A 20,950-nucleotide genomic window follows, 5' to 3' on the forward strand; every position below is an offset into this window, starting at 1 on the left:
GAGAGACCCACAGTTCAGAGGCGATGACAACCATCAGGTCCCTACCTAGGAGCACAACAGTAGGGGCAGGGGTGGGAAGATCACAGACCCTCTGTTCTAGCATGGATTCCAAACCTAGCTTATACTGGCAAACCTCTTCAAGGTTGCTAGGATAAGCAGGTGCGAGAAGACCCGTGCTGAGCCACTTACTTTCTTACTGCAAGCATTTCCACCTGTGTGCACCACCCTGCACCTCTGCCTTTACTGTTGCTGTGGTAACAGAATGCCAACACAAGTGTTTTTCATCTCTGTTGGTCTTAAGTCCGGCATGTATGACAGTAAACTAAAATCAAGGTATATATCTATGGGGCTTCTAGACATCTACTGAAGGCCACTTCTTTGCTTTTTTTAAGGCACCCACATCCCTTTTCTTGAAACTCTTTCCTCTGCCTTCAAAGGCAGCAACAGACCATCAGACACATGGCCACATTTTTCTTGACCACAGTCAGGAAAAAAACTCCTCTCTTAAGGCCTGATTAGATTGGACTGGCTTGAACAGTCCTATATACTCTCTCAATATACTCTCTAGATCCTAATGGCCTCAATTTGTATCACATCTGCAAAGTCCTTTTGCTAGATAAGATAACACGGCCACAGGTCCTGGCAGTAGCACGTGGACCTTTGATAGCGGTGCTGGTATTCTTATCACACACCGCCAGCTCAGAGAGCCCCTTGCCACCTTCAAAGCTTCGCCAACAGCCTGGGCTCCCCTGGCTCTTGGTCTAAGTTTCCAGTAGCTTTTGTATTCTTTTCTCAACAAAGCTCTTACTATCCTAAATTGTAACGGCTGGTTGACCGTTTTCTTTGTAAGACATATCAAGTTCTACAAGAGCAGCGTCAAGGTGTGCCTCCCCTAAACAGCCGCAGTGTCTAGTATCTGACACAATAGTGCTCCAATAACACTCCAGGGAAACTCTTCTGTGGTTTTTAATACTAAATTACACTTTGTCCGTATGACTATTCCTCCCGCTGGGAACCCCAGTCCATCAAAGCCGAAGGGATTCTTAGCTAAAGAAACTGGTATCCAGAAAGAGTTAAGTGTAACACAGGTACTGAGTTCCATGAACGTCTCACGCCAAAGCTCAGATGTCCTCTCCGTAGTGGCCCTGGGCTCAGACGATTCCACTTCCCTTCACAGTTTGTAAGAAGCTCGTATCTGTCCTTCTGCAGCCTGTAACCTACCCCTCCTCCCAGCCCCGGGCTTGTACACTTTGTCTCAATTTGCCAAGCCTTTAGAAGCAGTGTGGAATAATGAGGCACAGCCCCCTCCAGCCCCATACCTATTACTAATCCTGTTTTATTCTCCTCAGGGTTGTCTTTGCATGCAGGAATAGGGACTGTCCCTTGAATTCCCTGTTTAAAAAAAATATATGGCTCTTTAAATATTTTCAGACTGTGAATTAGCACAATCGTACTTGATCTTGTTTTTAAATCGTTATTGTTGTGACTAGTTTCATTTCTAAGTTGCTTTCGCTAAAACAAGAAGAGAGTATAACACTAGGAAGAACAAAGGCTTTAAGAGGAGTTTGGCAGGACCCGCCGGGAGAGATCCTCGGTTCTCTGTAGGAAAGGTAGACAGTCCCTTTTCTTGTTAGGTCTTGGAAGAGAAATGCCTTCCTCTCCCTAGAGTGGGAGCCTCCCGGACCAGGCGAAGGTGGGTCTTGTTGTCTTGACGACTAGTGAGGTTGCGCTGAGCGGCAGCTCTGATAGCCAATAGAAACTGGAGGGGTGGGGCCTGCTGTTCTGTGGCGGCTGCGGCGGAGCGTGCAGGTTGGTGGACCGGGCATTGGGGGAGGGGTGCGGGGGTCGCTGGGACACTGGGGGTTCCCAGCCGCCCCAAATCCTTAGGCAGGGTGTGTGGTGCCCTTGGCGGTCCGAATTGGGGCTTCTCGTTGGGCCCTATCGTCGCTACGGGGGCAGTGGAGGCAGAGAGGTGGGAGGAGGAGAGGCGAGGGTCTGAGCGGGGCCTGGTGACAGGATCTGGGGGCTCCGCGCAGCTGTAACCCCAGAAGACTCCTTCTGCTAGCGCACGGGAAGCTTCTGAGAGCTGGACTTTAGAGCTGGCCCAGGAATCCTGGAATTCGGCCCCCTTCCCTATTCCAGCAAAGCTGTAATGGGACCTAGGGTGCTGGCTGTCTTGTGACCACCTTCCCTTCTTCCGACTCCATGTTTCTTTTTAATCCCCCAGGCATCTAGTCTTGCTGGCTCAACAAGCCTGATAAGCATGAAGCTGCTGTGTCTGGTGGCTGCGGTGGGGTGCTTGTTGGTACCCCCAGCTCAAGCCAACAAGGTGAGGGAGGTGAGCCAGCAGCATCTGTTTGCTTTAGCCCTGGGCCTGCGGGACTGCCACCAAGGTAGCCGCAGCGCCACCCTTGCCCCTCACCCACCTGAGGACCATACTTGAAAGCTCCTACCTGGGGCGAGCTGCAGGCCTTCCTAAGGGTGTAGGGAGCACAGGGTTCGGGGCATACTGCATAGGTTTCAGACCAAACTGGCCCTCGGCGGAATGCCCCACCGGCAAGAAAGTTTGTTTAGAGAAGTTTCCCAAGTTCTCCATGTCTTCCTTTGCCCTAAGTAAAAACAGCTGTAGCAGAATCTGCCACTCAGTTTGGGGATAATCAAATCACATAATGTTGTAAAATGCTCTGAGTGTAAAGGCTTTTGCTTTAAACCTGACCCAGCTTCGTGCTGGTCTCCTGAGACTGCTCCTGTTCCTTAGGGGTAGGGGACCAGCAGCAGGGGTTAGATGCTCTATGGTGGCTCTGTGGCTTAGATTCTGAGGCTCACTAAGACCCTGAAGTGAGCGTGAGTGGCAGCAGGCCTTGCTTCTTTCCTTTAAGTAATTCCTGGAGGGGGCCTTCTCACGGTAACACCCCGTCTTTTTTATTCGCCTGTTCCCCAGTCTAACCCAGGGAGTTAAGACAGAATTGGGAGAAAATCTGGCCACCCACCCCACCGGACAGAAAATCCACAAGTGTGGGTCCCACGGTTGAAGTCTGCCCTTGGCTTGCTGTATGCCCTGCACATAAGCACACCACTCTCTGAATGGCAGCCTCAGGCAGCTTCTGTTTCTTTTGCTACCAGAGAGGTTCCTATCCTGAGGACCCTGTGATGGGACAGCCTTCCTGTAGATCCAGTCTTCAGTGAGCTGCGGATGGGAAAATTCAAAAGCATACATACTTCACAGAACAGGACACAACACGAAAATGTGCTAGCATGGCTAGAATCTGAACCCAGGCAGGCATCTTTCCTTGCTATTTTACTTTCTTTCTTTTTTTTTAATTCCAGAGCTCTGAAGATATCCGGTGCAAATGTATCTGTCCACCGTATAGAAACATCAGTGGGCACATTTACAACCAGAATGTGTCTCAGAAGGACTGGTAAGGCATTGCAAATGACTGGCTCCATCGCCTGGTGAAATCGCCAGGGCTTTCTAGACTTCCTAGTCTAGAGATAAATTGCCTGTGTCTGTGGAGAGCCTACCAAGTCATATTTTGTCCTTAACTATTTGATAACAAAAACCGGGTATCTTGAATTCCAGTTAAGGGAGTTGAATTTCGTTGTTTTGCTTTAAGCCTTTAAATTGGGGCATGATGAAAGGCAGTAGAGAATGGGAGAGGCAGAGGTATGTAGTGTGTACCATTCGGGGCTTTCGCAAAGCTGTTACCCGTATTCTGTGCTAGTTTGATAGCAACCTTGTAAGGTGAATGGAGTAAATTATTGTTCTCATTTTGCCATTGCATAGACTTAGATCCAAACAAAGATCTTACATTATGTTCCTTGTGTCTGTGGTCTTGAATTCATTTCTTAGCCCTTTACTTAAAAAAAAAAAAAAAAAAAAGCACAAATAACCAAAACTTTATTCAGGTAGGGAAGACCAGTGAAAGGAGGTATAGATACGGTGTTCTAGAAGGAATAGCTTGAGGAGCTATGATCTCCCTGAAAAGGGAGAGAGACCTAAGCATTCAGTGGATGTTCAAGAGAGGGAAACAGCTGCCATGCCAGGAAGAAAGGGGTGTTTGGGGTTGGAACTGAGAAGGCTTGGGGTGGTCGCATACATAGTGAAGAGGGAAGGATTGGAACCAGAAGGATGGGGTGGTCTCATAGTATAGAGGGAAGGCCAGTGGATGGAAGCTTCAGGGAAATAGACCTCAGTGTGAGTGAAGGAAACATTCTCAGTACTGGTAGTTTTAGGGTGGGAAGCTTCATCCTTGAAGACGTCAGACACACAGGGGATAAGGTCCAGGTGTAGGCATTGAATGGGATGGGTCAAGGCTGCTGCTACATGGACATCAAGGATGCTAGGTGAGCCTTGAGAACGCAGTCCTGGCACTATCCTGCCAGGATTTTTTTTTTTTTTAATTTTCGAGACAGGGTTTCTCCATAGCTTTTGGTTCCCGTCCTGGAACTAGCTCTTCTAGACCAGGCTGGCCTCGAACTCACAGAGATCTGCCTGCCTCTACCTCCCGAGAGCTGGGATTAAAGGCGTGCGCCACCACCGCCCGGCTCCTGCCAGGATTTTGATTCAGCAAATATGGTAGTGTCCGTCAGAAGAGTAACTTTGCTTGGAGTCCTTGAGGTGCCCATGATGCCATTGTCCAGAGCACACCTGAGAGTTTCCAGACAGAAGCAGCTGGATTCTCTGAGACATCATCTATGTGGATGGACGGACTCTGCTTCCGTCTTTCTGGACCCAGCCTAGCTTTGCCACTTGTTAACCATGTTTCAGGTTGCTTAATCCCCACTGTGCTTTGATGTACTTTTTAAATTCTCATTTAATTATGTATTTATATATGAGTAGATGTGTTTACCTACTTGTATGTCTGGTCACTGTGTGCATGCAGTTCCTGTGAAAGCCAAAAGAGGGCATCCAATCCCTTGGAAGGAGCCTTATAGGAAGTTTTGATTAGTGGTGCTGGGATCAAACCCAGGTCCTCTAGAAGAAAAGAGCAGGCAGTGCTCTTAACCACTGAGCCCTCTCTCCAGCCAAATATTGATTTCCTTGAGTAAAGTGTGGTAATACTTTGAGTGTGAAGAGTGTGTGTTTATGTGAATTTATATAGCCCTTAAAGTGATACCTGAACATACTAGTGCTATATAAATGTTAGCTGATGTTAATAATAATAAAATAATAATAATAATAATCCCTTCCTAGAGTTAGTCAAATGTATGCTGAAGCCCTGGAAAGTGTGGCCCCTTTTGAAGCACTAGTCTAATTTTTTGTGCTTTGTTGACCTGGTGCTACTAAAATAATGGAGGTCTGGGAGGGACCCCAACGGTTTCCTGTCATCAGCAAAGACACTACACCGACCCCACTTCATGCATGCAAATTCTGCTACTGCAAATTTTAGCAACGTTGTCTTGGGGTTTTAAGGTGTCCTGGAAACCCAAGCTTGCTTGCCCAGAGAATGGGGTCCAGCCTAAACCTTTCCAGCTATAGTTTATCCTCCCCTTTAGGGGCAGACTCCGGAGCTGTCTGCTGAGCAGTCTCCCGTGAAGGATCTTAGGTCAGAGCAGTTCCATACAGATGTTAGGATGTTAGGTAGAAGCTGAAGCTTGGCCGTGAGACCCCAGGGTTTTAGGGCCTGAGAGCAATCACATATTAACTCAGCGTTATGTTGAGTGGAGTGGGGATTGACATTGTTCCTGGCATCTTAGTGGTAGGGCTAGAACTAGAGATCTCTTTGAGTCTTCAGGTCCTATGTCTCATGGCTTATCTGCTGGTGTTTAGATTGAGGCCAGCACCCAGTGTCACAGCTGTGTATTCCTGTGTTGCTGGCATTATGCCATGTAGTGTTGAAAGTCTATAACCAGAGGCATGTAAAAAGGCCCTCTTGGCTTTGTTAAATGTTGCAGCGACAAGTCCCAAGGTTGGCTTGTTAAAGTAGGATCCTTCTATACACACGATCTGTTCAGGAAACACAAGCTTTGTGAGGTGTGAAATCAGAACCGCACTGACAGAGAGGCTCTGCAAACCCTTCCTTATCTTCCACCTGCCTCCTATGTGGGATTTCTAGTGCTACCCAATAGGGCACAGCTGGAAAGACACCAATCAAGCTTAGCTTCTCTAATGGATGAAGAAACTGAGGCCAGAGAGGTTAAGATATTACAGTCTAAGTAGAAGAGTGGAGAATTACACCCAGCTTGTCTTCCTCTTTCCCTTTCTTCCCCCAGTGTTCCCTACCCAGCCCCATTTACCAGAAGGTAAATGAAAGTCTTTCTTAGGGAAACAAAAAGTATGTAGGATTTCAGTGACTCTCTAGGGAACCAGAAAGGACAGAAATATTTCACCTTCTTATACTGTTCCCTGTACCCTCCTGAAGCCTATTTTCCTGGGTACCAAGATCACAAATTGAAGAGCAAAAGACCTTGGACTCCTAGGAGCTTTCACAGAGCCCATGGTAGCCATAGAGTAGTAGCCCTTCTGACCCAGAGTCCCGTGTAACTCAGGAAGGAAGGCCCAAAAAGCTTAATTTGCTGGAGAAGGGAACGCAACATTCACTCTGGGCAGGAATGATGAGAGATTAATGTTTAGTGTTTGTTTGCTTGCTTTAGTTTTTATAGACAGTCTCACATAGCTCAGGACAGCCTTGAACTCAAGATGCCCTGGCCTTCATTTCTGAGCACTGGGATTACAGGTGTGCACCACCAAGTCTGGCTCATAGTGACCAATGGTCTTGTCTGTCTGCAGGTGATGCCCAGAGAAAGCAACATGCAGGGCCTAGAAGTAGTACCCTGAAGTACAGCAAAGAGGCACCTATTCCTGCTGTAGGGGATAGAGTGTTAGACCGGTTTCCCAGAGGTGGAACCAGGATCTTCGGAGGTCTAGAGAACTGATGGGGACCGCATACTGGACTTGAGGAGAAGCAGAGACTCTAAAAGACTTTCCATTCTTGTGTCAGTGAACGGTCTTGAATACCCTTGGTGCCTCCCAGAAACCCAGCCTGACAACTTGGACTATCAGGCCTGCTTGTATTCAGGAAGCCATGCATGACTTCTGCAGAACTTTCATTAGTGCTAGAGGAACCTTTCTAAAGTGACTTGGGTCTCCATGTTTTAACCCCAGTGTCCCACAAGAAAGGACAGGGGACACACAGTGGCAGGCGGACTAATTACCCACTATACCACGATGCCTGGTTCACCTCTTTGAACCTCAGAGGAGCTTATTTTCTTCCCAGTGATAGTAGTTTTCCTTTGGGATCTTTTGGTTAGAAATCTGCGGATCCCAAAAATCTGGGAATGAGACCCAACTCACAGACTGGCTCAAGGCCGGCTGAGACTGAGTCAACCACAGGTGGTGGCCAAAGCCTCACAAGCATGGTGGGGCTGCCACCTTTGCTGTCCCGGGATTGTTTCCCTCATTTCAATGCAAAACCTGCCTACATTGCTCAGGAGCACCGCTGGTGACAGTGGGTGCTGGGGGCTCACCCTCAGCATGTGGTGGGTTTGGCACTCACTCATTGAGCCCTGGCTAGCACCATGCTCAACACAAGGGATATGGAGACGTGTAGATAGAACTTCTGTTTTCATGGTTCTTCAGCATCCACTGGGTGGAATAGTACAGATCAAGGGTTAGGAGCTGTGTGGTGGGGATGAGGCAGGGGACCTGGCAGTGGGAGTGGGAGGTCAGGCCTTCGGGCTGAATCATCTGTGTGGAGAAGGGTATGCATGGACCACACAGTGTACAGTCACAGGTCAGCCTGGCTTAAGGTGGGTGGGGAGAGTGGCAGATTGGGCTGCGGGTAGGGCCTGAGAGAGGCTGTAAAGCCCTGATGGAAGAGTTTGTTTGCCTAGGCCTTGGATGAGCTAGGGAGGCACCGGTTGGTTTTAAGTTGAGGATGATGTGACAGGAGACCCATTTTGGTATGGTCACTTGGTACTGTCACTTGGCTGTTGGAGAAGGGAGCTTGTTGGTTCCCAGCCACCCAGCTAGCTTAGACCCGAAATAATCACACAGAAACTGTATTAATTAAATCACTGCCTGACCCATTAACTCTAGCTTCTTATTGACTAATCTCTTACTGATGTGGGAATGACTTCTTATTAATAAAGAAACTGCCTAGGCCCATTTCATAGGCCAACCCTTAGGTAGGCGGAGAAAATAGAACAGGATGCTGGGAGAAAGAAGCTGAGTCAGTGAGTCGCCATGGTTCTCGCACTCCAGGCAGATGCAGGTTAAGATCATTCCTGGTAAGCCGGCTCGTGGACTACATAGAATAATAGAAATGGGTTAGATCAATATGTAAGAGCTAGCCAATAAGAGGCTGGAACTATTGGGGCCAGGCAGTGTTTAAAAGAATACAGTTTCCGTGTAATTATTTCGGGTATAAAGCTAGCCATGCAGGCGGCCGGGTGCTGGGGACACAGCCCAGCCGCTCTTATTTCAACATCTTACATATTAATTTAACACATTTCTATTATTCTGTGTATTGCCACGTGACAGTGGCTTACTGGCTAAAGTTCCCAATGCCTGTCTCCTGCAGCTCCATCACTTCTCTCTGACTCCGCCTCCTTTCTCCCAGCATTCAGTTTAGTTTTCCCTGCCTAGTTCTGTTTTTCCCTGCCATAGGCTCAAAGCAGTTCTTTATTCATTAACCAATAAAAGCAACACATAGACAGAAGGACCTCTCACACTACTTGGCCACCATGGGAAGGTAGTTCTAGGCAGGGCCAAAGAGCTGGACTTTGCCAGGGGAAGATCATGAGCGCTTCAGCTGAGGTGTGCCAGTGGGAGGGAACAGAGAAGATGGATTTTAGACATTTTAGGAAGAAAAACATGGGTATGTGGTGGCTTTGTAGGTGAAGAATAAGTATTATCGCAGAGGACTCCCAGGTTTGACTTGACTGGCAAAAGAGGTGCTAGAAGTTTCTTGTCTGCTATCCCTGTCTCGGAAGTGTGTGTCCCATAGCCAGTGTGCAAGACTGAGGACCAGGGGCAGAGTGCACAGATGTGCATTTATGGTTCCTCTAGGGCAGTCAGGTGGTCACAGCCATCAGTGGACCTAAGGAGTACAGTTATGATAGCATAGAAGCCCTGGTCAGAGATTCAGATTGGAGACCCATGAGTTGAGTGCAACCTGCTGGAACAGGTGCAGCCTCCAGGGAAGCCAGCACAAGAGGAGAAGGCAGCTGAGGGTGAGGCTTTAGGAACACCGAGGTGTATGGTGCTAGCACAGAGATTTGCTGGACAGTGGCCAGGAAGGAGGCAGTTGGCTGGGAAAGAGGTTCTGCCCTTCTTGGGAGAACCTACCTACAGGCTTTTCTACCTCTTCAGCACCCTGTCACCTGCTTGCTGGACCCCAAGGCGTGAGACCCTTCAGCAGCCCTGTCTGTTTGTGTTTCAGCAACTGCCTGCATGTGGTGGAGCCCATGCCGGTGCCTGGCCATGATGTGGAAGCCTACTGCCTGCTCTGCGAGTGCAGGTACGAGGAACGGAGCACCACCACCATCAAGGTACTGCCGGGGTTTGGGGACTGCATACATGTGCCCATCCCATGTCTTTTGTTAACATTCCAAAGCCAATATGCGGATGTGGGGTCCGAGTCCTACACCTTTGGGTGGACCTGAGAGAATGGGCTTCCTGACGTCTCTGCAATGGCTCCTGTGTGGTGAGAAATGAGAACTCATAGCTGCTTGAGACTCCATATTTCCTCTAGAGAGAGGACGCTGGTCCATCTCTGGGTTTGATGCACCGGGCTGGGAGTTGAAGTGGACTCCTAGGGAGCTTGCAGGTGATTGAAGATGACGTCACCCTCCTAGAGACAGCTTCCATGACCACGTGATACACTGGGCATCACACTCTAGTCTTCTGATTTTTCCTGAACCTCGTCCTTGTTAACCATCTGGGTAAATTGAAGACGATAGACATGGCCAGGGACTGAAGAAGGGTGTACAAAGCCCTTGTCCATCCTTCTGCCGCTAGGCAGGACTCATCAGACCTTGTCTAGAGATCACAAAGCCAGCCCTCTTAGGCTTGTCCTCTGACAAGTCAAGAAATAACATCAGAAATAACTTATTAGTTCAAAGAAACCAAATCCTCCCTTGGGTTCTTGCTTTTGTGAGCATTTAAAAGGAAGGTAGTCTTCACATGGCCCTCCTACCTGTCTTTTCTGGACTGAAACTCCCTATACTGCTACCCCCATCATTTACATAGCAAATGGCTGTCTGCCCTCCCCTGGCCCTGTCAGCCTGTGCAGGTTCACCCTCCTGTCTAGGACAGCCTCTCCTGAGCCAGCTCCCTGGTTCTGAACTTCCTTTATAGGTGCCACCCTCTAGAGACCATCTAGATGCCCAGTTCAGAGCCCAGTGTCAGCTCCTCCCTGCATGGAACCATCTGAGCACAAACTCCCAACCCCTCTCATTTCTCTCTACCTAGGAGCCCCAAGCACTTGCGTCATCTGCCTTCTTGCCCCATCTTGGGTGCAGGCAGCAGTTCAGAGTGTCCACCTTGTTAAAGGGACCTGAACACAGCAACTGCTGCCCCAGTTCAGGAGAAAGTGAATCCAGTTGAACTTGGCTTTTGATGAAGCTGAGAATGAAGCTAAAGAGTCTAAGATTTGCCATTTTCTGTGTGTATCCATATGTGTATGGAGGTCAGGGGTAAACTTTGGGTGTCTTCCTTAGTGACTTTCTGCTTTGTCTTTTGAGACAGAACCCAGATCTTACCAGTTCAGCTGATGAACTGGCCAGCAAGCCCTGTCTCTCCTCCCCAGCACTGAGCATATAGGCACACACCATCACACCTGGTTTTTTGTTTGTTTAAATGCCAGTTCTGGGGAATTAAACTCATGTCCTCAAGCATACGCAGCAAGCACTTGACTGACTGAGCCGTCTTCCCAGCCCCCATAGTGTGTTGCTTGGTTTTCAAACACCTTTTTTACAGTCAGGGACATCACTGGGATTAGAAACCAGCAATGACTAGGCATTTTAGCAGGGAGAAAAGGCTTTTGAGGTGGAGTCAGCAAAGCCAGGTCCGAGTTTCATCTCTACCATTGACTTGTGGTCCTGGGTGAGTTCTTTGGCCTTGTTCCCATATGGTGATCACAGCCACGCAGGGCCAATTCAGGCCGAGTGAAGGTGCTTCTGTGGTCCTGATAACTGAGGGTTAGTGACTCAGCAGAGAGCGTGAGTGCTGGATGTCATGTAGGGGCCCCACTAAAATGCCTCAAATACCCATACTCCACACTGAATTCTTAGTCTGATTGAATCTGCCCTTTAATTTTTTTAATTCAATTTTTAAGTCTTTAAGACTGATGGTGGTGACGCACACCTTTAATGCCAACACTCTGGAGGCAGAGGAAGACAGATCTCTGTGAGTTTTAGGCCAGCCTGGTCTACAGAGTAAGTTCCAGGACAGCCAGAGCTACATAGAGAAACCCTGTCTCAGAAAACAAACAAAATTATGTTTTGGGGTACACACATCACAACATATATGGAGGTCATAGAACAACTTATGAGAGTCAGTTCTTTTCACCATGTAGGTCCCAGAGATCAAACTCAGTCACCCAGCTTGGTGGCAGGCACCTTTATCTGCTAAGCCATCTTGCTGGCCTGGATCTGTTCTTTCCATAAGACACAGTTACTCTAACTTAGGAGGCTCCATATGTGAGAGGTGGGTGAAGTCGTCACCTTAAGATGCCTTTCCCACCCTTGGCCCTCAGGATGCAGCCTCTTGCTGTCCTCCCATCCCTGCATCATGATGCTCTATGCATGGACCAGCACACCCTCATGACACAGGCTGCCCCATTCCCATCTTGCCCAGCCTGAGATCCTTGCTCTAGCTTCTCGTGAGTCTGCTCCATTATATAGACTCTCGTATAGCCGACTGACCCTTGCTTCTCACTTGGAAGCTTCTTGGGTGTCTAGCAGCAGTCCTGTCATTGTGGTACCTGCTGGAATGTTCCTTGTCATAGAACCATCTTGGGCTAGCATAGAGCCTGTGGCATGGGCCATTTCTCCTTCCTTCCAGTCCCATATCACTTCGTAGTACCAGTGTCTAACTTGATGATCACCCACAGCCAACATGGATAAAAGACTAGAAATGGGGTCCTGATCGGATGCTGGATCACAGAGTAAGGCTGGTCTCTCTTTTAGGTCATCATTGTCATCTACCTGTCTGTGGTGGGGGCGCTCTTACTCTACATGGCCTTCCTGATGCTGGTGGACCCCTTGATTCGAAAGCCAGATGCTTACACTGAGCAGCTGCACAATGAAGAGGAAAATGAGGTAACCATGGCCCTGGGCTCCCACCATGTAGGTTACTAGGCTAAGACTTAAAGTAGGGGTGCCCCTCCTCCCCGCCCCTGTCATCTTTGGTTGCTTTTCCTTGTCTATTTTCCCATGCTTCACCCAGATACAACAGCAAATCTCCCTTTGCCCTTCCAGACATAGATGGTGCCCTCAACTTCCCGGGCACCTGGTCAGTACATGGTGTCACTAGGCTGGGGCGAAGAGGGCCTGTGGCATGTAGGTACATGTGCTATGCTGCCTACTCCAATCGGTGAAAAGTATATGGGGACTTGGAGGCGGTAGGTTTATTCTTTTGTTCAGGGATTCTACAAACATCTGTCAAGTGCTTGCTTACTTCAAAGCTTGGCCCTGAGGGCTGAAGGCAGAAACAGCATCTCAGAAGCTAGAGGGGCCATGTGGGTGATACTCCAGCACCTCCGGGTACAAATGCAGAATTTAGATTTCTGGAGTGATGGCAAGCAGAACTGGCCAGGAAGTCCAGGCAGATTAATGAAGGCCATAAATGCCAGAATAGAGGGTAGTAAAGGATTTTGCCTTTCTATGGTAAGGAAACGGGAACCACTACGCCAGGTTGCCTATATACCCGAGGGAAAGTGTCCTTGCGCTCTGCCCCTGAGGCCTCATTGCTGGAAGATACTACACCCTGTCTGAGAGTTGGGATTTGGTACAGGAACCTAGACGTGTCCCAATGAGCACACAGTGGGAACGTGCCTCCGCCATGTCAGCTGACACCTGGGAGAGTTCCTCAGAAACTGGAAGGTGACTGGCTAGCTTAAAGAAGAAAGAAAAGGGGGAACGTGCCTGCTGCCTTCAGATGCTCGCCCAGGGAATGGCAGAGCTGCAGATTGGACCATGCCGGCCCTTACACAGTTGAGTGAGAGAGAGAAGCACTCCCTTTAATGAGTTGTAGATCAGGAGAGGTAACCAGGCCTAGGCCAAGCTACACTAGGCAACTGCAGTTTTAGAGATTTTAAAGTTCTGGATTGGAGACAAGAAAAGGCAAGTTCAAATCCAGAGTGCGGACCCTGAGACTATGGGTCTGTGTGCAGCTTCCCAGGTGGTAGGGTCTGGACCAGACCAGACCACGAGGATAAGGATGAGGATGAGGACAGTAAGTAGGCACTGGGAGCTTGCCACTCCCACCAGCCTCCTGCTGGCATGGATTTGACCAAAGGTGGAGCAGAGGTGAGGAGTCTCACCTCCCTGGAGGTGGGGCTAGGGAGGTGGTGGGGCTTGGGAGGTGGTGGCCCTGACAGTTGGGTGGTCTGTGCTTGGGAGGAAAGCTTGCTTGCCTACCCAGTTATTAATGTAGAGTAATAGCAGCTCTGATAGGAGAGAGCATCACTAATAAACATGGGGCGATTAGGGGTAATGTGGTAATTGCAGTCCTGGCCGGGGAATAATTGAGAGATGCAGCCGATGATTACACAGCTTGCGCCATGATTCCCTAGGAATGTGTGGCTCTTGGGCATGGCCTTGCTGTGTCTCCTGCCATCCTAGATATGGAGCCAGGGAAGGGTAGCTTGCCGTCTCTGCGTCTGAGCCTAGGCTTCCCCTCGTCCAAGAGACCTAGGTGCTCCTCTCTTGGAGCCTGTCTGTGGAGAGCCCTGAGGATGTGGTCAGGTCCCAGTAACAGGACCTGAATCACAGTAGAGGCTTCTGCCTGCAGGTCTGGCCTGGTGGGAAGGAATTTCTAAGGAGGATTGCTACCTAGCCATAAGGGGCTGCAGAGAACTGTCACTGCAGACTGAAGGCAGAGTTTACGAACTCATTTCCCATCTGTAGAGCACAGGCAGGAGGACACCCCTCGTCTCCCACCCAAGGCTTCTAAAGGTCATAGAACATTGTATTTCATTTCTTGGCCACTCTGACCTGAAGTCAACTTGCTCTCTTTGGTCCAACTCATGGGGGTTGGGGTGGGATGGGTGTGCAGGATCAGTTTCAGGATGAGCACCCTCAAAGTGGGCCAGGAAATACAGTGTTCTTATTACATGTCATCCCTGCTCCATCCCCTGCCTTCCTGTCATCTGTATAGTGTCCAGGCCCCTGCCCCATCCCCTGCCTTCCTGTCATCTGCATAGTGTCCAGGCCCAGGTGCCTATGGCTCAGCAGCTCCCATCCTCTCCTGCTGTGTTCTGAAATCCTGCAGGTGGTACTGTGCTGAGATCTACTAAGACTTTTAGCCTGTCCACCGGCTTCAGGCCCAAGATAGCCAAAACCAGTTGGCTGGGCCAGGGCCACAAAGGCAGGCAGTTAAAGATGGTCTTGTGGGGTGACAGTCTTTGGTGAAACTAGGTACTTTGGGAAAATCCTCTTTAAGGTTTAGCAAAAGAGGCCATCTTTAGTAAAAAAAAAAAGAGGTCCCTGTAGGAGGGAAGGCTTCCAGCAGAGTGGGGCTTTGCCTACAACTCAGAAGACTGATGGGAGAGGGGGAGTACTACACCTTGTCAGGGAGGGTGGTGGGCCCTGAGCTGGAAATGGCCATGGGTGCCTGGGCGGGGATGGTGAGGGACAGTCTATTGTCTCCGCAGTCAGTGCACATGAGGAAGGTCCCCATGGTCACCTTCTGAGGGACTACAGAGCCAGGGCCTTCTGAGCAACTACAGCCATGACTCCGGGCTGATTCCTGGCCCAGACAGTGTTTCCTTAAGGAGAAGGCCTCTCCTGATCCAGAGAAAGGAAAAGTAGAAAAAAGAGAAAATTGAAGTGAGCCCTGGGGGTTCCTTGAAAGGTCATACAAGCTTATACAGCCAGTGGCTTTGGAAAGAACAGTGTCCTGGCCTCGGGGACTTCCCTTCCCCTCTCTCAGGAGCCTGGGGCCCAGGCAGAGGTGAGATTTGGTAGCCAGAGTGTTTGTCAAGATTGGGGGCTCCTTGGCTCCATCACCCCACTGATTGTAGGTAGGAGCTGGAAGCCTGGCAAAGAAAGGGAGGCGTCCCCCCACGGGGCACCTCAAGGTCCTCAGGAGATAAAAGCCTGCTGTGCTCCCTTTGAAAGCGCTGGCGGAGCCTCAGTGGGCATGGCTGCTGGGTGCTGCCTCCCTGGATTCCAGCGGCATTAGGCCTAATCCCTGGGCTCAGACGCCCTTTGAAAGGAGGAAGCCAGTATGTTTGTGGGGACAGAAACGGCAACAGAGCTGTTTTAGATGTACAGAAGGCCCCCTTTGAAGAGAGAGAAGGAAGGGTTTCTCTGAGGCGCTAGCTGTCTCCCCACTCTCCCCTGAGCTCTGACAGGGTCTTCAAAGTTCTCACCCCAGTGGGGGCCGTGGATTGAGTCAGTTCTAAGATCTGTGGGAGGGGGTGTACGTGGAAGTCAGAAAAACAAGGATGGTGGGAACTAAGGGTGTGGAGGTCTAGACAAAGGGAAGCCAGGGCTTCCGAAGAATGGCCCATCTTCCTGTTCGTGGATGGTTGTGCAGTGGGAGCTGAGAACCCTGGGCCCGCCCGGGGTCTAGAAGACACTGGTGCAGGCTGCTCAGATGGTTCCTCCCTCTGATAACAGACTCGGAAGGTGTGCCATTCAGTGGACTCTTCTAGAACGTCTTGTGGTTGGGTAGTCCTCGTGGGGTCCTGGCTCTGCCACTCCCTGTCCTTGCTACAGATCTCAGGGAGTAGTTTCCTAAACCTAGAGTAGACACAGTAGCTCTTACCTCGGTGTCAGTGCTGGGATCAGGCCCTCGACGCTTTGGTGGGCCCTGGAACACTCTCACCCCGTCACTTGCAGCCATGAGTCTCTGAGCTGACTCGGGGCTGAGTTGTGCCTGGTCCTTTGGTTGTCCATGTGATTTCCGCTTGGGGAAAGCCAGCCTAGGACAGATGCTACTGAGTCCTAAGACAGTAAATACGGGGATAATACAGATATGTGTGCAAGTTGAAACAGGGTCCCATGCAATCATGCGACCTCGGGTGGCAAGGTTCTTCAGAGTCTCAGTTGCTTTGTGTGTAAGATGGAGGTGGCATTAACTGTTTGCCAGCAGGTGAGCCTAGGAGTGAACCCTGTGAAGTGCCTGGGGAAGATCCTGGTATATGGTGGCCTATGCTTGTCAGGGTCTCGTTGGTCTGGTTACCTGGGGACCTTTAGGGAATCATTCCTATCCATGTACCACTGTGGGAAGGGCTCCATCCACCTGCCCGTAACTGTCCCCTGCCTCCCTGCAGTCCTCAGACCCAGCCCTGCAGGGAGAAAGATTAGAGGGGTGACTTCCTTGCCTTGCCCCCCACCTACCTACTCCCACCCACCTGCCAGCTCTACGGCTGAACAGGCTGGGGTGAGGCCCTCCGTGGGTCTTCTTGGGAACAGATGTGGATGCTCCAGTACCTTTTGATCAGACTATTAGCCATGGGGACATAGAGCCTCTCAATAGCAGTTTTCTGCCACTTGGGAATTGTTGGCTAAGACTTCGTATGCACACTCACAAGTGGAGCTGTGGTAAAGCCACGGTGAGGCGTGTAACACACTCCCTCCATGCCCTGCTCTGGCTCTCCCCTGGCTCCCATTTCCTCAGACAACCCAAGAGCGGTGCTACTGCCTCCCACCCACTCCACTCTGCCCCAGATGCCCATAGTCCTGCCCTCCCAGCTTCACATCCTGGCACTCAATTGCCAGAGGCCTCCAGAGCAACGCTGGTCCTAGAATGAACAAGAGTAGGACTGGGAGGAAAGCAGCCCCTCAGTGCCCACCCCAACCCCACATCCGTGCTAAGACTATTCCGAGCCAAGCTATGTTCCTACGGCCACTCAGGCAGCGCAGGCAGTCTGGAGAGGAGCAGAGTCTGAAGTTAGCCATGATGACTCTTCAGAAGCAGCCCGGCTGACAGTCGTCTGCCTGCTTTAACCCCTTTCCCTGCCCCCTTTGCTGGCAGGTCCCCTCGAATGCTGGTGGATCCCTGAACCAGCGTTTGAGACTCTCGCACTGACCTGGAATGTTTACTCTCTCCAGATGCTGACCAAGTTTCTGCATTCATTGTGTGACTGCGACAGCCATCTTGTATATAGAGAGATTGGTTCTGAGAGGTGACTCACCTAAGGTTATGTGTCTGGTAGGGGTCCAAGCGAGGTTTGTTTAAGTCAACACCCCTGTGCTGAACTCCCAGAGAGAAGGCCCCTTGAGCCCCCTTCTGTGCTTGCCAGTTCACTTGACATATGGGTCTCGCTGTGACATGCACCTCCACCAGTCACGTATGGTATTCAAGCACATTAGGGGTCTGTGAAACATGACTAGGGCTTTTGTTTGGATTTGCTTTTTGGTTTGGTGTGTTGCTAGAAATTGTACCTGCAACCTCACAGATGCTCAGCTAGTGCTTTATTTACTACCCAGACCCATCCCTAGTTCTTTAAACACGGGTTATCCTGAGACAGCATCTCACTAAGTTGTTCCTACTTGCCGTAAACTTGCTAGCCTCCAGCTCTGCTTCCTAGTTAACTGGGATTACAGGTCTGGGCCTTACCTGGCCTGCCAATGATACCCCGCACAGGGTCTTGGTCAGGGGTTCCCAGGGGACTATCTCTAAGTCACTTAGAAACAAGTGAGCTCAAGACAAATCGCCCAGCAGCGTGCTTCAAGGATAAGACTGTTCCAGCCCCCTTGCCAGCCACCTCTCCCTCTGCACTGCCTTCCTGCTCCGCCCTGCTCTCCAGCCTGGCAGCCGTGTGGCGACAGAAGCTATGCCAGCTTGGGGCATTAGAAGCAAAGTTGCATTTACTGGGCGGCTCTGGGCTTAGAGGGGTGCACTAATCCTTTAAGAGATATGTGGCAGGAGATGAGAGGCGGGGAGAGCTAAAGAGGAAATCCCCATGGGCTGTGGGCCTGGCCCTCGGCTCTAATTCTCCCCCAAAGATCAGCTTTGGGTCCTGCAGGAAATGCATGGGCTCTGGAGCTTCAGAGGCAGAGGAGTAGTAATTATGGGAAGATTGACGACAGCAGTGAAGTGGGTCTGGGAGCAAAGGGGAAGGGGAAATAGGGAGACAGCTAAGGAGGAGCGGGGCTGCCAAGCAGGCCATGGTCACAACAACCCTGGCATGGAAACACTGGTTTTCAGCCCCAAATTCCCACCCCTACTAGGCTTTGAATGTTGGCCCATCTTCTCTTTCCCAGGAGGAGCTAGGTGTATGTGTGTGTGCGTGTGTTTATGTGCATGCGTGTATGTGTGTGTTTTTGTGTCCATCCGTCCATCCAACTATTCTCTCCAAGAGATCCTACAGCTGCGATCTGTGCTGTTTCCTTAACGCCCCCCCCCCTTCCTGGAAAAGAGGGAGCCGTCTCAGGATAGCCAGGCCCTGGTCCCTGGCCTTCCCGTGTTCCCTAGACAGTAGGACAGGTAGGGGAGTTACATAGCCTAGTCTACCAGCCCTGTGCATTTGGGCACATAGCACTGAAGCCTTGGCCTGTATAAGTGAGGTCTTATAACCAAAACCAAGTACTTCTGAGACTTTGGAGTGAGCCTGCGGGGTTAAGATGGGACCTAGACTTGAGCCAGCCCTGCTGGGACAGCTAGAGCCCCAGAAAATGCTCCTTCTGATTCTTGAAGACACTAAAGCTTTTCTGGTCACACACACACTGTTAAGGTCTGCAGATGACAAGGGATGGCCCTCGTGAAGCCCACAGCACTTGTGGAATTCATACTTTAGAGGTGCTTATGGGGCACTTGGTTTTATCCCAGCCTTTAAAGATCCAGGGCTCGGACCCATCCCTCCTCATGCCAGATCACTCTTCCTGTCTCTTCCCGCTGCAGGATGCACGCTCCATGGCAGCAGCAGCTGCGTCCATTGCAGGAGCCCGAGCAAACACTGTCCTGGAGCGAGTGGAAGGTGCTCAGCAGCGATGGAAGCTGCAGGTGCAGGAGCAGAGGAAGACAGTCTTCGACCGGCACAAGATGCTCAGTTAGATGACCTGCATGTTTGTATCAGGGAGCCAGGTCATGGCTGCCAGCTTCTGGGGCTGGGCAGAGCAAGTGACCAGTTCCCTTCCTTCATTCCACTCTCCCTGGGTCTTCCCTTCAAAAGCCCCTGGCATCTGTCCTTCTCCCTCTCCAGCAGTACACTCGACTGTTCTGACTAGGGAGTGTGGCTGGGTCTCTGGTCTCTAGTATCTCTCCAGGTCTCTGGGGTGGAGAGGTGGGAAGGCAAGGCAGAAGGAACAGAGACGTATGACATCACCCCAAGACTGGGGAGAATTCATCCCTCCTTGTTCTGTCTTCTCCGTTCCTCCCAGCTCCTCATCTCGGGGAATCTTTCTGCCCTTTGGGAGATAGAACTGTGTCATTAAGAACTCTGGATACCCAGGGTGCTGTGGTCCTCATTCCCACTTCCTCCGGTGCCAGTACTTTAGCTCCTACTGGGCCTGGACCCAGCCTCAGGAACTGTTCTGGTGCCACTGAGAACCCACCTGGAAGCCTCCTTCCCTCTCCTTGGCTCCTGGTCCACCAATGCATGGCAGTGCCCAGGCATGCCAGCATACTCAGCGACTGTCACCTTCCTCACATCTCAGGAGGCCATGCAGCCTCCCATCTCTTCCCAGTGACTACAGCTGCTGAGCCATCAAGTTGAACCACATGACAGGAAGCTGAGCAGAAGGGGACTGGAATACCATGGCTCCTGTCCTGGGATGGCCTCTTGTCTCTGGATTTCATTGGACCATGCATGGAGAGAAATGTTTGTCTTTCTGTTGTCTGTAAATCAAGGAAGCCATTAAATTGTTTAATTTCTCAAATACTCTAGATTTCAAAGGAGATGAGGAGTCGTAGAATGTATGTTGCAAGTGATCCGGTTAGGTGTGCTGTCCCATATAGGGGACAGAGCATTGTGTAGGCAGGTTCAGGCAGAGGCAGGGTAGACTCTGTCACCTTCTAGGGTACTACCTGTACGTGTGCACACCACAAGGAGCCCCACAAGGAGACATGGCCCCTGGAAGTTGTGTTTGCTCCACCTTTGAAACATCACAGTACCTGTCTGATGACACTCTTACCCTACCGATACACTGAATGGTGTTCCTTGCAAAATGTCCTCAAGCGAAACCCAGATAGGGGAAGGACTAAGAGGGTGGTCAAGAAAAGTGTGCCTGCTGGGCGTTGGTGGTGCACGCCTTTAATCCCAGCACTCAGGAGGCAGAGGCAGGCGGATCTCTGTGAGTTCGAGGCCAGCCTGGTCTGTAAGAGCTAGTTCCAGGACAGGCTCCAAAGCTACACAGAGAAACTCTGTCTCAAAAAAAAAAAAAAAAAAAAAAAAAACCAACAAAAAAATTTAAGAAAAGTGTGCCCTCGCTGAAAGAGTCAGTGGCTTCCAGAATGGTCACTCAGTAGAGCCCATTGCGGGTCAGCCCAGCCCCGAATGGGCATGGTGGGAGGAGTCAAAGACACAAGCCCAAAGCAGCACCTGTAAGGAGCAGTCTTTTGGATTGGAGCTGCTGACCTTCAGGGTTGTCCCTACACATGGAGATGTCTATGAAGCCTTTGGTTCTGACAGAGGGCTGAACCCTCCTTCAGAGAGGGCTGAAGATGAGCTCAGTGTAAGTTGGGAGCTTCAGTTTGCAAAGACTTTTGTGCTGAGTCCTCAGGGCTGGGAAGGGGTGGGGCATGCGGATGGGGCTTCTAGAAGGTACAGAGAGTGGATATGGAATCAGTGAGCTGATTATGGGATCCCGAGCAGGCACCCTTAACTGGCATGGA

The 20,950-nt window shown here is 50.5% G+C and overlaps 1 protein-coding gene across 3 annotated transcripts; it reads left to right on the forward strand.

Moving 5' to 3' along the window:
• Nucleotides 1-1,764: 1,764 nt before the first annotated feature.
• On the forward strand, nucleotides 1,765-19,997 carry Tmem9 (transmembrane protein 9). 3 transcript variants are annotated; one of them, XM_005348426.3, is made up of 6 exons: nucleotides 1,765-1,809; nucleotides 2,228-2,338; nucleotides 3,328-3,419; nucleotides 9,384-9,492; nucleotides 12,133-12,264; nucleotides 19,019-19,997. In XM_005348426.3, the coding sequence occupies exons 2-6, from the start codon at nucleotides 2,264-2,266 to the stop codon at nucleotides 19,169-19,171; spliced, it is 561 nt and encodes a 186-aa protein (XP_005348483.1). In that variant the 5' UTR covers nucleotides 1,765-1,809; nucleotides 2,228-2,263; the 3' UTR covers nucleotides 19,172-19,997. The 3 variants fall into 3 exon arrangements, with proteins under 3 accessions (XP_005348483.1, XP_005348484.1, XP_026635691.1); XM_005348427.2 differs by having other exon boundaries at nucleotides 2,228-2,329; XM_026779890.1 differs by lacking the exon at nucleotides 1,765-1,809 and adding an exon at nucleotides 1,894-1,972.
• Nucleotides 19,998-20,950: the final 953 nt, after the last annotated feature.

Source organism: Microtus ochrogaster, chromosome 6 (genome assembly GCF_000317375.1).
Source record: "Microtus ochrogaster isolate Prairie Vole_2 chromosome 6, MicOch1.0, whole genome shotgun sequence".
In the NCBI taxonomy this organism is placed as follows: domain Eukaryota; kingdom Metazoa; phylum Chordata; class Mammalia; order Rodentia; family Cricetidae; genus Microtus; species Microtus ochrogaster.